The 17,500-nt window shown below is 42.2% G+C and overlaps 1 protein-coding gene across 2 annotated transcripts in view; it reads right to left on the reverse strand.

The window, feature by feature from the left end:
- MOB2 (MOB kinase activator 2) overlaps positions 1–17,500 on the reverse strand; it is an 884,625-nt gene that overhangs the window by 585,627 nt on the left and 281,498 nt on the right. Inside the window, exon 1 of one of the 2 annotated variants that reach the window (XM_044059676.1) lies at positions 16,120–16,783. The exons of the other annotated variant lie outside the window; for it this stretch is intronic. Coding sequence (XP_043915611.1) covers positions 16,120–16,157 — 38 coding nt within the window. The 5' untranslated portion in view covers positions 16,158–16,783. Of the gene's footprint in view, positions 1–16,119; positions 16,784–17,500 lie in introns of those variants that run through there. 2 annotated transcript variants of the gene reach the window in all.

Here is a 17,500-nt window from a genome sequence, read left to right on the forward strand (position 1 = left end):
TCCTAAAACTGCTATAATGGAGCTTATGAAAATTCTGGAAAAAAAAAAATAGTCAGTTTTCAGCAGGGAACATTACTTACAGGTAGGGACTAGAATTTGATTTGAAGCAGTGAGGATGTGTCTAGGGGCCTAGAAGGGAAAATATAACAAAATGAAGGTAGATTTTTGAAGAAATTTATGAAAATATTTGGCATGGAAGATGTAAATTCAGTAGTAGGATCTCTGAGTGAATTTACATATTCCCCAAGATTCAAAAACTGGACTAAGCTGGATAGCTCTCACTTTTCACTCGAGCATGTGCATTTGAAAACTTTGATACGTATCCAATAACTATCATATCATGCACACAAAACGCAGGGTAATGAAATAAGAATGGACATTAATGAGACACTGGTGCTTTCCCACCTATCTCTTGAAGAGAGAGATACTTAAAGAATGCGTAGTGGAAATTATTTGGGAGTTATTAGAGAGTATAGAAATTTCTTCTGAAAATATAGTTAGGGAGTGGGATAACATTAGAATTTAAAATAGGGTTGAAATAAGAGAAACATATGGTTAAGTTGCAAGAATTCTTCAAAAGGACTGACAAATGTTAAAGTATTGCAGAATAAGGGGAATCTCACAGAACAAGATGAGGAGCAATTGCAAAATGCCAACTAAAAAAATAAAAGTTTGCCTCAACAACGTGCATGAGTTTTATAAAGATTCCTGTTAAGCAACTGTTTTTACTAACGCCAGAGCACAAAAACTTTTAGCGCAACGACTCAAGCAACGGAAAGTAGAAAGGGTTGTCACCAAGCTTAGGGAGTCTATAACATGGAAGATAAGGGATCCTGCAGAGGTCCTACAAATATTTTGGCAATTTTATGAAAGTCTGTATAAAGCAGAGAAATATGGAGACCAAAAAAATGTAAAAATGGAAAGGTTTATGGATGAAGTAAATATGCCAAGGTTAGAGGTAGATGAGGCTCAATTACTAACAGGAAACGAGGAGATGAGATAAAATGGTGATGTAAAACCAATCCACAGGAAAGCCCCCAGGAACAGATGGCACTCCTGTGAAAGTTAAGAAGCTAGGAGGGGAAAAAAACTGATAAAAAATACTTAAAAAAAAAACCCTTCCAGAGCTTTAAAAGGACGAGAAGCACCAACATCCTGGAAGAGAGCAGTGGTGGCTGTTATACCTAAACAAGGTAAAGGCCCAACAGATCCAGCTTCATATAGGCCTGTTTCAATCCTAAATCAATATTATGAATCGTTTAGGTCTATAATTTCTAAAATGAATAGCAAAGGTGATGCCAAAATTGATATATATGGATCAATGTGGTTTTGTGGAGGGGAGGCAAATATTTCACAACATTAACAGAAGACCGATGATCCAGAGGGAAGCTGAACGTAAGAAAGTACCACTGTTGTTGTTGGGTCTTGATGCAGATAAAGCATTTGACAGAGTAAGCTGGGAGTTTATTAGCAAGGCAATGGAAGCATTTGCATTTCCTGATAAAATTATAAGGCTGATTAGGAGGCATCAGAGGCGAAAATTAAAGTGGGTGGGTTCCTTTCGGATAATTTCTGTTTGAGCAGAGGAACCCGGCAGGGCGGTCAGCTTTCCTCTTTATTTGCACTATATTTAGAACCACTGACAACAGACTCAGAAATTCAAGCATATAATTGGTATGGTAGTCAAGAAAGGATGGCTCTATTTGGAGATATTATTTTAGACCTGATAAAACCAGAAAAGGACATGCCAGTCACTGTTGTGGAACATTTTGAGGCAGTTTCATATCTTTTCATGACACAAAATTAATGAAGAGAAAACAATGGCAATAGCTGTAAATTATGTAGCCACACATGAATTGGTTCAGCAATATCAATATTTTATGGGGACATGACAAAATGCCGTATTTAGGAGTAAGGATTAAAAAGGATTGTGTGTGGCAGCTAAGGATAAGTGGGAAGAGGCAAAACAAAAGATAATACAAAAACGGAGAAACTGCAAGCTTTGTTATATGGATAGCAAGATACAAGCAGTTAAAAAGTTTAGTCCCTTTAGTTTTATACACAGGTCAAGCAAGTTTTTATCAACCAGTGGAGAGGTTCTAGACAGCAATTAATATATAGCTGAAGGATTTTATCAGGGAGGAGGAGACACGAGTCAAGTGGGATAAGAAGACTCTTCCAACTGAACAAGGTGGTTTGGGATTACCTAATTTGAAGAGATTTCAGAGCTGCACAGTTAAGGTTCCTATACATAGCACAAACAGAAACCTATAATTCAAAGTGGAAAGGGATGATGAAATGGGGGAGAAGCTCAAGAAAAAGGGAGAGACTTATTTTGGATGCAGATCCTTAAGGTGAACAATAACCATGCAGATTATTATATTCATAAAGTAGCAAAAAGTATTCTAAGAACCAAGCCAGCATTGGAATGGAGAAAAGAGATTCTACCAATAGGGATGCCTACAATTAGGGATACAGGCAATAGGTGGCTTGAATTTGTTGGACAAAACTGGCAAAAGAACCAAGGTACTGGGAGCAGATAATTAGAGTGAGAATGGTAACAGAATGGGAATAGGCCAATCATTTATTTTGGACTGTAGGCTAGAGATTGATATCGGGCAGCCACGGTGGTGCAGTGGCTAGCATTGTCGCCTCACAGCAAGAGGTTCCCCGGTTCGATCCTCGGCTGGGGTGCCTTCTGTGCGGAGTCTGCATGTCCTCCCTGTGGTCGCATGGGTTTCCTCCGGATGCTCCGGTTTCCTCCCACATCCCAAAGACATGCTGTAGGTGGATTGGACACTCTAAATTGGCCCTAGGTGTGAGTGCGTGTATGTGCCTTCTGTGGAAGGTTGGGTGCCGGGCTGGCAACTCGACACTGTAAAACTCCACTGCCAATCATGAGCTGACAGGTGTTCCTCTGTGGCGACCCCTAACCAAGAAAAGCCGAAAGAAGAAGGCAGCTAGAGATTGATATCAATCCCTGATAGGAAAGCAGAGTATAGGCAAACAGACAGAAATAGGGAGATCCTATGTGAAGTAGAGTTTTCATGAGCATCGAGATGAGAAGTTGCTGTTAAAGAAGGTACAATTAGCACCATGATACATTATCATCTTTCAGAAGGAAACTGAACGACTGGATTGGTACATCAAAATTTACTTCAGGACTGACTAAGTGGCTTAGCCCTACTTGACAAAAGTTGTACAGCTTGAGAATGGATATTGGCATTGTGTAGATTGTTGAAGCCACGTCACCTTGAAGTTCCGATGAACTGTATGAACAGTCTTGCATGGTTATTAGGGAGTGACATGCTGGCAAGTTAGTTTCCCTTAGGTCAAAGTTTACAATTTCTGCTCTCAATGGCAGCATGAAGCCAAAACAACACAATAGAGGTACCCTTGCTATCAAATGTTAGAAAACACACAAATACTTTAATGAACAAGGCAACATTTGTAGGTAAAGGATGAGCTCAGAAATTTCCTGGCCATGTTAAATCTGGTCCCTAGTGCAAAAGTTTCAACAAGCCTGAGCTATGCTATTAAACTGAAGTGTACATTCTGGGATCATAGAATAAGAGCGGTTAGCAAGCACGGATGCTTTTACAGATGAACCTATACCTTCAACACGAGTGCAGCTTACAGTACTTAAAAATAGTAGACATACAAGACAGCACAGACTAAAAGTTAAGGTTTTCATTCACGCACTCTCCACTTCTATACATGACCCTGGACACAACATCTCTAGCTGTTTCAAATCACAAAGTACCACTGTACCCACTTTAGGCAGGTGTCAACAATGTAAGAAATGTGTAAGATTCCCTCAGTACAATGGAGTGCCCCTTTCAAACATTAGCAAATAATGCAAACAATAAAAAATTTAAAAAAAAAATTCTGGCATACAGTTTGTGCACAACTGCTTTCCATATAGGCATGCTTAGGAAAATGACACTGTTTTCATCACCCACACAACTACAAAATTACCTACACTATTAGCTCACAAAAAGTAGAATGCCGCGGTGGTATGGCGGTAGCGTTACCTCACAGCAAGAGGTTCTCCCGTTCGATTCTCGGCTTGGCTTGGGAGGGTCTTCTGAGTGAAGTCTACAATGTCCTCTCTGCGGTTGGGTAGCGTTCGAAAGACATGGGTGCGTAAATGGGCGTGCCTTTGTTGAAGGTTGGGTGTCGAGCTGACACCTCGGCATTTCGTAAAAATCTACTGCCAATCATTAGCGGACTGGACTTCCGCTGTGGCGACCCCTTACCGGGAAAAAGCCGAAAGACAAAACAACATTAGCTCATAAAAAGTACCTACCCCCCCCCCCCCCCCCCGTCTAATGCATCATCCTTACCTGGAATGTTACACCTGTATAATCCACTCTTTCTAACCTATATCAGTAGAAAAGTCAATGGAACATATTTCAGATTTGTAATATCAGTAGCTGAGAACACATAGCACACACACCTTTGGTGCAGAATGTTCTGGCTTATATTCCCACACCAGCTGTTTGGATTAATTTACCAATACTGAAAGGTGCAGTGTGTGTGTGTGTGTGTGTGTGTGTGTGTGTGTGTGTGTCTGTGTGTGTGGGGGGTGAGGCTGCACTCCTGAGCATGCTGTCCTTCAGATGACAGAGGCCCATTTGCCAGAGCTGGTTCTTGCTCAGGTCTAGATCCCACAGAAATTACTGAAAAAAAAAATCACCAGTGCCCTGGTCAAATTTTCCCCTAATTCTTAGCATAATCTGTCCCAATAAAAGCAGCCTTAATAATCTTATAACACCAGTACACCACCCCCTTGTAGCTCAGCAGTCAAAGGACTGGACAGCATGGATATGCAGTTTCATAACTTCTCTGTAGCCAGCTTGACGGAAATGGGCATCTTGATACAATGTACCAATGGTCTCATGTTTACAAATAACCACTGAATCTTTAAAGAAACAAAGTGTGCGACAGGTGCACTTGCACAATGACACTGGAGGCTAAACTCTTGCAAACAAGTACACATCAGACTGTTGAAACCATGCATACAACACCCACAGACTAACATGAGGCACCACATGTTGGCAAAACCTATGCCTCAGCAATCACAAAGGCACCCCTTAAAAACAACACAACACTACACATACAGTCACTCTCAATGAAGCCCCAAACACTAAGCCCCTAAGGTAAGCACACACACCTCTAAGAACTGTTGTCATAGGGACTCCAATGTAAGACATACCGATGCCATTCTAACCTGGATGAACAAGGAGACAATGATGGTTAGTTGCTTATCCTCAGTCAGGATCCACCAAATCATGCATGCACTCAAGTGATTACGCCACAGGTACTAGTCTGATTCCATCATAGTCCATGTGGGTTTAAATGACCTGAGATGTACCTTCCTAGACTACGTGAAGAGAAACATAATGGAGCTCTCATGCTGGTACGACCCTGGCATTGAGCAGCACGTTACCATTACAGAGTATAATGCCATAATACAAGAGGATTGATTTGAACAATTGGCTGTTTTCAGTTGTCATTCTAAAGAGATCCAATATTTGTCAGCTTGGGAGGATATAGTTAACAGACCACATTATTTTGCCAAGGATGGTTGGCACCTGTCCCTTCTAGGCTTTCAAATACTCGCTAAAACTTCCAGATGCTTTTTTAGGCAATGCCCAGCTGGCAAACCTACAGACATAGCAAAATTAACTCAACTGCACCTCGAGGTATTACTGTTCAGTGCCAGGAGCCTAAATAAAAAACTACACTCCCTCCAAGCCCTTTTCACACTTATGCATACAGACATCTGTGCAGTTACTAAGTGATTTAAGCAGAAGAGTACCCCTGCAGTACAAGGCTTCAGTGCATTCCACACTAACCCTCGTTTGTGCAGCTACTAGTCTAAAAGCTGGAGGTGTCTCGATATACATCAACAAGCATACCTCTACATTGGTCAAACAGGGTGACATGCTGAAGTTTCTCCATGTGCAGACCACCAAACAAAATCCTGTACCATATCCTAACCAGCTATAAGTCATCCTCCATGTCCCGAGAAGCCCACAGTGCATACTTGCACTTATTGGAGACACCTGCCATCCAACTGAACACCCTACTCATGGGAGACTTTAATTACCTCTTTATAGAATGGGAATCTACAGGTACAGATACTTCTGGACTTTGTAATACAAACACCCTGGACCAAAGAGTGAATATGCCCACTTGAGGGTCCAACATACCAGACCTCGTAACTCACAAATATGGGAGAATGCTGCACCCTCTGATGTTTCACCCTCCTTGGCAAGGTCCAACCATAAAAACTGTCTCCTTTGAAATCAAAATCTACTCTAACTCCAGCAAAACTAGTAATAGTTAGGAACTATTCCAAGAGAAACTACCTTTTATTAAGTGATGACTTGTCAAAATGTTACACACCTCCAAACCCGGAGAACGCAGCAGCCTACACCGATCTGCTCAAACTCTGTACAACCATGTCGATGAATGCACAGGAGGCTGCTGTATCCATCAAAAGTAAGCCCAGAACTAGCCCCAGAAACAAACTTCCCTGATGGCATCCAGATTAAACAAGATATACAACAAAAGAAAAAAAATGGCAAAATTCAGGAATTCCTATAAAGATAAAAACTCTCTCATCAAATTACATAGGCAACTAAGAGGGCTAATTAGGTCAAATAATGCCAACTTTGCGGTTAAGATAGCCTCACAGGTGAAAGATAACCATAAGACCTTCTGCAGCCATGTCAGAAACCTCAAGGGCAAAGTACAGTTTTGTACCTACCATAAATGTAGATGTCCGAACTGGATAGCATCTGCAGTCATAACAACTGGGTTGTCCTGTCGTCAGGCAGCCCTTCGGTCGGCCGGATTCCAAAGTCCGGGTCCGGCTTCGGCTGATGTCGCACTTCACCCGACGTCATCTCTGCTGGTCTTCGGGTATAAAGGCATCAGCCGACGCCATTTTCCTCAGTGTTTCTTGCCCCAGATGCCAGTTGCCCTCTTGGAAGGCTAAATTTTGGGAAAAATGCCAATGTTTCCAAAAAGGTAGAAGGCAAACACAAAAAATAAGCATGTATGTACATATATACAAACAAATACACCATAAGAGACTCCCCCCCAGCTAGCTATTAGGAGGGTAAATACGCTAGGAGTACCACAGAGGGGAAGGAGGGAGGGTAATCCTGACTGCAGATGCTATCCAGTTCGGACATCTACATTTATGGTAGGTACAAAACTGTACTATGTCCTTCATGGATGCATCCGCAGTCATAACAACTGGGTAGAATACCATAGCCAACTAGGGGAGGAGGAAGAATAGATTATGGTGTGGTTAGGATCCCTTGCAGTACAGCAGTGTCAAACCCTGCTCGGGATCTGGAATACAGAGGTAAATTATAATGCTTGGCAAATGTATGCACGGAGGTCCAAGTAGCCGCCTCAATAATGTCCTTGGTTGCCACTCCTCGTAAGAAGGCTGTGGTAGTGGCTGTTGCTCTTGTAGAATGAGGCCGTATGTTCTGTGGAATTGGTTTTCCATGGAAGGAGTAACAGAATCGTATGCAATTTCCTATCCATTTGGAGATTGTCCGTTTGGAAATTGCTTTTCCTTCCCTTCCTGTTGCATAGGCTACAAAAAGCTGGTCAGTTTTTCTGTTACTTTTTGTTCTGTCCAGGTAGTAGCGTAGCTGTCTGTGTACATCCAAGGTATGCAGTATTCTTTCCCCTCTGTTTTGTGGGTTGGGGAAGAAGGTAGGTAGGTGGATTGCCTGGTTTAAAGACACTCTGGATACCACCTTAGGCATAAATGTAGGATTAGTCCTCATGGACACTCTATCTTGGTGGAAGATTAGGAAGGGTTGTACTGCCATTAGGGCCTGAAGTTCAGAAACCCTCCTTGCTGAGGTTATTGCCAGTAGGAAAGCAGTTTTCCATGATAGATGCTGTAGGTCTGCTGTTGCTGCTGGTTCAAAGGTGAGTGTCAACTTTTCTAGCACAAAGTTCAAATCCCAAGCTGGCAGTGGTGGTTTCCTAGGAGGTTTTACATTCTTGATCCCTCTGAGGAACTGCCTGAGTAGAGGATGCGAGAAGACAGGTGGATCAAAGGTGTATTCTGCTGAAATAGCTGATGCATGTATCTTGATGGAGGAATAGTATCTTGATGGAGGAGTAGGACAGGCCTGTATGCAGAAGCTCTGCCAAGTACTCCAGAATGTTAGCAATATCTATATTCGATACATCTTTTCCTCTTTCAGCACTCCAAATGACAAACCTTTTCCATTTCCCTGCATAGTTCCTTCTAGTTGAAGGTCTGCGGGCTTCAAGGATAATGTCTTTAACCCTTTGGGAGAGATCTGGATTAGTTGCTGCTATGTGATGTGCCATGCAGTCAATTGCAACGTTTTTAGGTTTGGATGCATGATGCTGTAGTTGTTCTGAGTTAACATCAAAGGCATCAAGGGTATTGACCACATTTTGTCCCGAGACATGCTCCTCAGCAATGGGTACCAGTGATGTCTCGGCCAGTTCGAGCTATCAGGATTATCCTTGGACGTTCCTCCTTGATTTTTAGTAATACCTTGTGTATCAAGGGAAGAGGTGGGAATGCATATGCTGTCAGACCTTTCCAGCTGAAGGAGAGCGAATCCACTTTCCATGCAAGTGGATGGAATGTCCTTGTGCAGAATTTTTTGAGCTGGTGATTGAGAGGGGAAGCGAATAGATCTATCTGTGGCATTCCCATTTCTTTGCGATGGTCTTGAAGATGTCCGGGTGTAGCATCCATTCGTGAGCATCCGAGGTGGTTCTGCTTAACATGTCTGCTAGAGTGTTCTCCTTTCCGGTACAAACATTGCCTGTAACTGGATGTTGTAGCTGAGTGCCAGGTTCCAAAGGTCCAAAGTCATTCTGCATAGGGGGTATGAATGAGTGCCTCCCTGTTTGTTGATGTACCACATGACTGTGGTGTTGTCTGTTCTTATCATCAAATGGCCTTCTTTGAGAAATGGTCTGAATTTTTGGATTGCCAGTTTTACTGCCAGCATTTCTTTTAGGTTGATGTGTAGGTGAAGTTGGTCCTGCGTCCACAATCCTTGTATGCATTTGTCCAGCATGTGAGCCCCCCATCCTAGGTCTGAGGTGTCTGTTGTGATGGTTTGGCTTGCTTGATAGTTGTGAAAGGGTAGGCCTGGGTTTGACTGGCATGCTTGAGCCCACCATAGGAACTCCTGTTTTAGGCATGGGAGTAGTGGAATTTCTGCTTCTAGGCTGTGCCTGTGTTGGGACCATAAATTCTTTAGGTACCACTGTAGTTTTCTCATATGCAGTCTGGCATGTGGAACCAAGATTATGCATGATGCCATGAAGCCCAAGGCCTGCAGAACTTTTCTTGCTGATAGCTTGTTCTGGTTTGTTAGTGCCAAGAAGTAAAGAGGGAGTTCTTTTTGTTTTTCTGCAGTTAGGGATGCCATTTGTTTTACTGTGTCCAATTCCGCGCCCAAGAATGTCCTTGTTTGGGATGGAATCAGCCTTGACTTTTGTAAATTGACTGTGTATCCCAGTGCTTGTAGCAAGTAAATGACCCTTTGTAAATCTGTTGTCAGCTTGCTTTTGTTGTCCCCTTGTATCAGGCAGTCGTCCAGGTATGGATAAATTTGGATTCCCTGTAGTCTGCAGTGGGTGATTACTGATGCCAGGCATTTTGTGAATACTCTGGGCAGTAGATAAGCCAAAGGGCAATGCTGAGAATTGATAGTGCTCTGATCCTGCAAGAAATCTGAGGTATCTTCTGCAAATTGGTCGAATGGGGACGTGCAGGTATGCCTCCTTGAGATCTAGAGTTACCAGCCAACACTCTTTGCCCAGCATGGGAAGAAGTTGCTGTAGGGTCAGCATTTTGAATTTTGGGACAATGATGTATGTGTTTAAGATGGACAGGTCGAGAATAGGTCTCCAACTTTTTTCCTTTCTTGGAACTAGGAATAGTCTGGAGTAGAATCCTTTGCCTTGTTCTGTTATTGGTACTCTTTCCACAGCTCTCATCTTTGTTAATTGCATTATCTGCTGTAGAGCTTCTGTTTTTCGATTTGGAGGCAGGTTTGGCATTCCTCTTTTGACTGGTAAAGTGTGGAAGTGGAAACGGTAACCTTGGTCTATGGTTTGCAAAATCCACTTGTCTTTTGTGATATAGTGCCAGTTTTTCGAAAATAAGGTTAATTTTCCGCCTAATGGTGCTGCTATTTGTTCCCTGGTAGGCGGAGTTAGAATCAAGTCACTGTGACTGTCCTGTTGTAGTGGTAGTGGCTGTGCCTGTGCCTCTGTTATTACCTTGCCACTGTCGTCCTCTGTAGGCACCCCCTCTGGATTGATTTCTGCCTCTGGAACGTCTATTCCTGCCCCTTTGGGATCTTGTGGAATCAGGAAATGACCAATTTTGGCAGGCCAGTTCCTGCTAAACCTTGGGGGCTGAACCTGCAAGAAATCTTTAACCGTTTGTACAGATTTTGCCTTTTCTTCCATTTTCTTCATTACCTGCTGAGCAGGTGTACCAAACAAACTGGTCTTATCCATAGGAGCATCTAATAACTTAACTTTAACATGATCCGGTAAGACTTGTTCCTTCAGCCATGCATGTCTTCTTATCACTGTGCCAGTCATGGCTGATCTAAATGAAGCCTCCAGTGCATCATAGCCACATTTTAAGGAATGGTTACTAACCTGTTGTATGTTATTTACCATTTCTAATAGACATTTCTTATCTATAGAGTCATCAGATGATAGCTTTTTAGTTAACTGATCAAGCATAAACTCTTGGTATTGTATCATGTGAAACTGACAGTTTAAAGCTCTAGCTGAGAGAGTAGCAGAGGTGTAAACCTTTTTGCCCCATCTGTCTAAAGACCTGGCTTCCCTTTCAGAAGGAATAGGGTTTTTTGCTGTGGTCGAGGCTACTGCCTTAGGCCCCTGGGATATAGTTTCGGGGTCTGCAAGTGGGGCCTTGTATAGGTGATGATGAGTGTCTGGCACCCTGTAAAATCTATCTGGTTTGGCAGGTGCTGGAGGTAAGGAATCTGGTGCAGTGCAAACATCATTAAATGCATCGTCCACAACAGAGAGGACAGGAGGTATAGCTAAGGGCCTGTGTTGTGGTAGGTGCAGAAAAGTCCTAAGTCTTTTTCTGGAATCTGAGAAATCCTGTTGCTGCCATTGGAATTGTTCTCTCATGGCATGTAAGGTTTCCCCAAAGGAGAATTCTTCTGGTGGAGAAGCAGCTGGAATGGATTCATCAGCATCTGAGTCTTCATAATTGGAGAAAGGAGCCTCTGGCTGGTCTGTAATATCAGAGTCATCCGCAGAATCATCAGAGGACACAGGCTCGAGGGGCTCTGCTCTAGGTCTCTTTTCTGGGGGCTGAGAGGCCCTGTCTGGGTGAGATTGAGATCCCCTAATTAAGGATATTAAATCTTCTGCCAGAGTAAGCATTTGTGAACTAGAAGTGGACCTGGTTGAGGGGGGTTTAACAGGCACTGATTTAGTAGATTTGGCTGCTTTAGCCCTGGCAAAGGCCTTAATAGACATGGCTGCAGGAGGCCTAGCAGCACCACGTGCTGGGGTAGAGACATCCAAAGGGATGGTGTCTGATAAGTCACTAGTAACCACTGTAGTAGGTAAAATTTCTGAGGCCGATTCAAGTAAAGTAGCCGGAACCTCAGTAGTAGTCATTGATTCGGCTGTACTCTGATCAGTTTTCTCGGTTTCAGCCGAAACCGAGACACTCGCGGTTTGCTTAACCATGGTTTCGGCCGAAACCGCGGACCGCGAGTGTCGGTCTTTTTCTTTTCGTTTTTTAATAATTTGGGTAGTCGGAGGATCCGACGGCATAATGTACGCAAAATCAGAGCCGAAAAACTGTTCAGCAAACTCCGACCGACGCCTAAGCGTTCGTCGGTAGAATGAAGCACAGGCCGAACAGGCTGCTACGTCGTGGTCTGGGCCTAAACAAGGCAAACAGTAGGAGTGGAAATCTTTATGAGGTATTTGTTTCCCACAAGTTAAACAGTTATTGACTTTTTCTGACATCGGCTGAGGCAAGAGAGAGTCCCCAACGGGGTACTTAGCTTTTAGAAGTCTTCGAAGGAGTATTCGGTAGTAGTAATCTCTGGATCTGACCGACCGGCACTTGCGAACAGCTTCTGCTTCGGGCGCCACGCGGCAAGAAAGACTGAGGAAAATGGCGTCGGCTGATGCCTTTATACCCGAAGACCAGCAGAGATGACGTCGGGTGAAGTGCGACATCAGCCGAAGCCGGACCCGGACTTTGGAATCCGGCCGACCGAAGGGCTGCCTGACGACAGGACAACCCAGTTGTTATGACTGCAGATGCATCCATGAAGGACATCACACCGCAATACGTTGACCAGGTGACTATTGGTGCCACACTTAACGAGCCTGGTAATACAGTGAACCTGTTAGCAGACAAATTAAATTCAAACTTTAGCCTGTCTCACCCTCAACCATCCCTCAAGAAATACCCTCAAACATATCCCCTCCAACTATAACTAGGGAAGCATGTACTGACTTGCCTTTGCTAAAGCCAAGAACACAGCCTCAGTAGGCCCCAATAACATCCTGGAATGTCTCAAGAACAGTCTAAAATAAGACTGATCATGAATCGTGGAGTCACTATTTAACTACAGTGTTAGAGCAGGATTTGGGCCACGAGAATGGAAGACTGCGATGGTCATTCCCCTTCATAATGGAGGACCTTCAACATATCCTGGACACCAAAGACTCAGTCAGACAATTCTTTCCATGGCTTTACAAATAAGACTAGTCATATGTTCATAGGTAGGTAACTAGGCTATCTGCCCAAGGGCATTTATAAGCCTAGCCAGAGTGTCGGCTTTCGCCGCCCCATTGATTAATTAACTGAGCTGTCAAGCAGAGCCAATGAAGTGATCCCAGGGGTGTAGTTTCTGTTACCCATCCATGGAAATTATCAACAAGGACTTGGGAGATGTCCAGGCACTGGATTCATCCCAGACTGGCTTTGTCAAAGTAAGGTCATGCTTACTGGATGGATTTCTTTGAAAAGGTAATTAAGGCAATGGATGAGGAGAAAGTGGTGCATATTGCCTACCTAGATATGGCTAAAGAATTTGCTACAATAGCCTACAAGGGCATTGTCAATAAAGTTACAAAACTAGGAATAAAAGCTTTTATAACATGCTAGATAGCTAGCTATCTCACAGATAAGACCCGAGAGATTAGGACTGGTGAGGCCACCTCTACAAAGAAGGTAACCAATGGAGTCTGCCAAGACTCTGTGTTGGGCCGCTCCTCTTTGGCATCTACTTTTTCGAGGTCAAAACCAATGCTGAAGGCTTCTGGATGATCAAGTTCACAGATGGCTGCAAAAATTGGGTAATTGAAAATTCACCTCTGGTCTGGCTCCCATTTCTCTGAAGGACAGGAGCAGACAGTAAATCACCCCTAAAAAAAATCAAATGTGTGGGTCACATTTTTGTTGCATGGCTAGGCTTATAATAAGTGATCCTACTGATTAGCCTAGCATACAACTATGAACCTATGAACACTGAAGCCAAGCAATGAGGCAGCTGTGTCTCAAAAATATTCCAAACCCATAACACTGCACCAGCTAACTGCTTTAGGTTGAGAAGTTTGTGCGACACTGTCTGCATTCACACCACAATATCTGCAATAAGCATGCATGTTCTTTCTGGGCGCATGTACAAACTAAGCAAAGGTCACGCACACTCTTAAAACAAACTTCGGCTGTCAGTGATACTGGTCCTTACATTAAGCAGCCCGGTGCTCCACGCACAGCTACAGGACAAAAGGAGTCCCAGCCCCACATGCTACTTGTAACTTACCAGTATTCAGAATAATTACTCAACAGACAAAAAACGCTGCTGACAAGACTGATGGTTATGTGAAACAGAGTCCATTCAAAACAAGAAGGGAAGTTGTTACTACGGTAGTAGGCTTTCTGATAGGCAGATCAAAAATGTTCCAGTCTAAAATACACCTCATTCAACTGAAGATGCTGCAGAGGGCATCTCACTGTCCCAGAAGTGCAGATACGTCAGAGTTTGATTACATTAGGTACAACTTCAGCTATCTCAGTTGAATCAGTTTCAACGTCTCGGAGTGTTGACTAAAGGACTTGTTTACTTGCTACTTATTAAAACACTGTCCTTAGACTGAAAAAGTTTATGTGAATTCCCATTCTCCTCTTGAGAACAGAAAGCAGAAAAAGACAGACCATTTTCATGTTGAAAGAATGAATGCTCTTTCTCAGAGATGGAAAGACACTGGATTAAGAACATCTATATTTAAGGAGGTAGGGGACGGAGTGGAGACAGGTAGGCTTGATCCATACAAAAATATTCAAATATTTGTATATGTGCACAAATGTATGATCTCCTGAAATATAAGATTAGAGATTATACATGCCTGATATAACTGTTTTCATACTTAACTATACAACCTACCATCTTTAGAGCTGATGCATTTCAATACAACATGCGAGACCCACTATAGTAAAACATGGTGGTATGGGGGCAAACTCTACTGCATGCTGATGGTGGAGTCTTTGATCCCTACAGAAACGTTACTTTTGAATTCCTGCAAAAACGAACTGTGCAGAAGTGGAATTTGATGGAAAGGTAACTTGGTCAACCATCTGCCAGCCTAGCTGCTGTACACGGATGCTCAATCCTCAGACAATGTGAAGCAGTATATATCAACTGGGATTTCCTGTAACACAGGAAAAACCTGTAATGACTCACTATCTACAAACACTCAGCAGTTGTTAGCTTTGATTAAATGACTGAATTTATTTCAAAACATCTCTAAACTGATATAACATTCTTAAATTTGTGCAAATTAAATCAAAAAGCATTTATAGAATTCCATGAGCAAGGGGCTTTTCAAACTATTTTACATTCCTGCACACATCAACCTTGACCCTGTCCAGGACTTGCTATTCATTCAGTTTTATGAAACAGTTTCTAACATCTTCACATATAATTTTAAATTTTAAATCTTAAATGTACCCCACTAACAAGATGCTTCTTGTTTACTGAACATTCAACTCTTTGTGCTTGTCAGCATAAAACACCAACATATCACTTCACACTGGTTTAAATGAAGTGGCCTCACTGGACAAACTGGCAGACAAATTAAACAAAGATGAGTTAAGTGAATCAGACCAATGCCAGACTACTTCCTAAGTTTTTGTATTTCAATTCATGGCCTGAGACTCCCCTTCCCTTACCTACAAAGCTTTCTCAAACACTGCAAGTCACCACCACCCTTTCTATGAAGAAATACTTAATACTGAAACTTCAAGGATGCATAAACAGAAATGTTGTTTGTGCATTTTCTTGATATACTTGCACATCTGTTTGAAACGCAAGTAAAGCTTATACAAATACCTTACTTCTCATGCCTTACAGAACATTTCAATTGGAACTTGTGCAGACATTATTACATGGACAAGTAATTTGAGCAAAGATGTCCAGCTGTACTGTAGGATACAATATCGCAAAAGGGTCCTGCTGTCACATTTGCTAAAATGACAATACAGTGGAAGCAAAGAAAGAAACAGTTTATGGACTTCATGTTTCCCTGTTTAAGCACTACCCTTTTAAAAGCACTACCCTTATAAGATGAACAACCACTAAACAAAAAGTAAGGCACAATCCAGAGGGAGAAGTAAATGCAACCATTCTGACATACTGCAGCTTCCATACAAATGTCAGATTAGGACAGAAGGCATCCTCAAGGTCAATTCCAAAACCAAAATTACAGGAAGCACTGTTACTTTAAACTGGTACACAAGCACATACAAGTAAACAAGTTTCACCGCTAAGCTGATGCATCCAGCACAGATTTATCATAATGGTATATTATCATTTTAACTTGCTGTTATATATATATATATATATATATATATATATATATATATATATATATATAATGCAACATTTAAAAATAAGATGACTGCAGCAGGGTAACACAATGAACTTAACAGATCTTCTCTAAAGACAGCACTATGTCAAGAACTAGACATAGACAGATGGAAAGACGTGCAGTGCTTACCGAGTCAGTGTGTATGACCCATTCCTCTTCAACCTCATACTTGTAGGCAGGATCCTGATAAAGAAATCCAGACTGAAAAGCTGATCAGCTAGTTGTAAACCACAGAACAGGACAGTCTACGGTAATCTATCAGAGAAGAGACCGTTAATAAGGGAGAGTACACAACTCTTTGTAGTCTCCTCAGTCAGAGAAAGAAAGAACAGGGACTTGGATAATTAAAAATAAAAAATCACATTAAGAAAACAGTGGCCTGGAGGTCTCCGTACTTAATTGTCTCTCAACTCCCCATTAAAGAACTTTAGCAAGGGTTCTACATTTAAGCTGTTCTGTCCCCATTACACCAGAAATGCAGTGATAAGTTCCACCATGTTTTCCCAGTAAATCCAGGCAGCTTCTGCTAGCTACTGTTTTTTTTTTCCTTTTTTTTTTTTGGCAAAGGGTTGCTTACGGATATCCAATTTGCATCATTTAAACACAGAAATGTACTCAGTCTAATACAGAACAGTTTTAAACGAACTAAAACAAAGGAATAAGAGGTGGAGATAATTTTACTCTAGGAAGGGTGCCTTCACACTGACAAGTTCAAGGATGCATTCCAACTAACGAAACATGCAGACTCCAAGCAAATCCTGTGTGCGCCTATGCCCTGGGCTAGGTGTCCTGTATAAATTCACAGCAGTACACTAGCAAAATACAGTAACCATATGAAACTTCAGAAAACTACACCCTTCTCTCTCTACTTATCTATCAAATTAACTCAGCTTTTAATGTTTTTCTTTCTTTTTTCCCCACTTGTAAGCAGGCAACACTTTCAATAGCCATTTCCTTTTTGGCATCAGGAATTCTTTTCCGTGCCATTACAGCCTATAAATAATCACAGTTGCAAAGGGACCTCTCAGTTCTCAGTGGCTGCTCCTGCTTATTCAAATTAGTTGAACAGCAGTAAAGAAAACCCTCATGATGTCCAAAGTGAACATGTGCACTCTGTTCAAAAATAAAAAGGAAGTTACAGTTACAGCATTGTTCAAGCATGCTGTACCCTAAATCAGTTTAGGATTAATGCGCTGAGGCTTTCCTGATACCTGGTGGAGACTAGCTGTTCACTTAATGTAACTGTTCTGAAGACTCCTGCAGACATGGAAATTTTTGAAAACAAACCAAGAAATAATTTTAAACTTCCTTTCCATCCACAAAATGTTAACAGCTTGGGTTTGAAGTTGGTAATCAGTGTTATTTTAACAACAAAATGTTCTTCACCTAGATCTCACCAGCATTAAAGCAGAGCAATGTACACCAGGGTATCAGTATGGCCTCCGATTCAATGCAGAAGGGGGGGAAAGGGTAAGAAGCTGTGTGTGTTATCAGCAGGGAAGTCTGCAAC

This window comes from Protopterus annectens, chromosome 17.part0 (assembly GCF_019279795.1).
Source record: "Protopterus annectens isolate FY-2018-M chromosome 17.part0, PAN1.0, whole genome shotgun sequence".
Classification (NCBI taxonomy): domain Eukaryota; kingdom Metazoa; phylum Chordata; order Ceratodontiformes; family Protopteridae; genus Protopterus; species Protopterus annectens.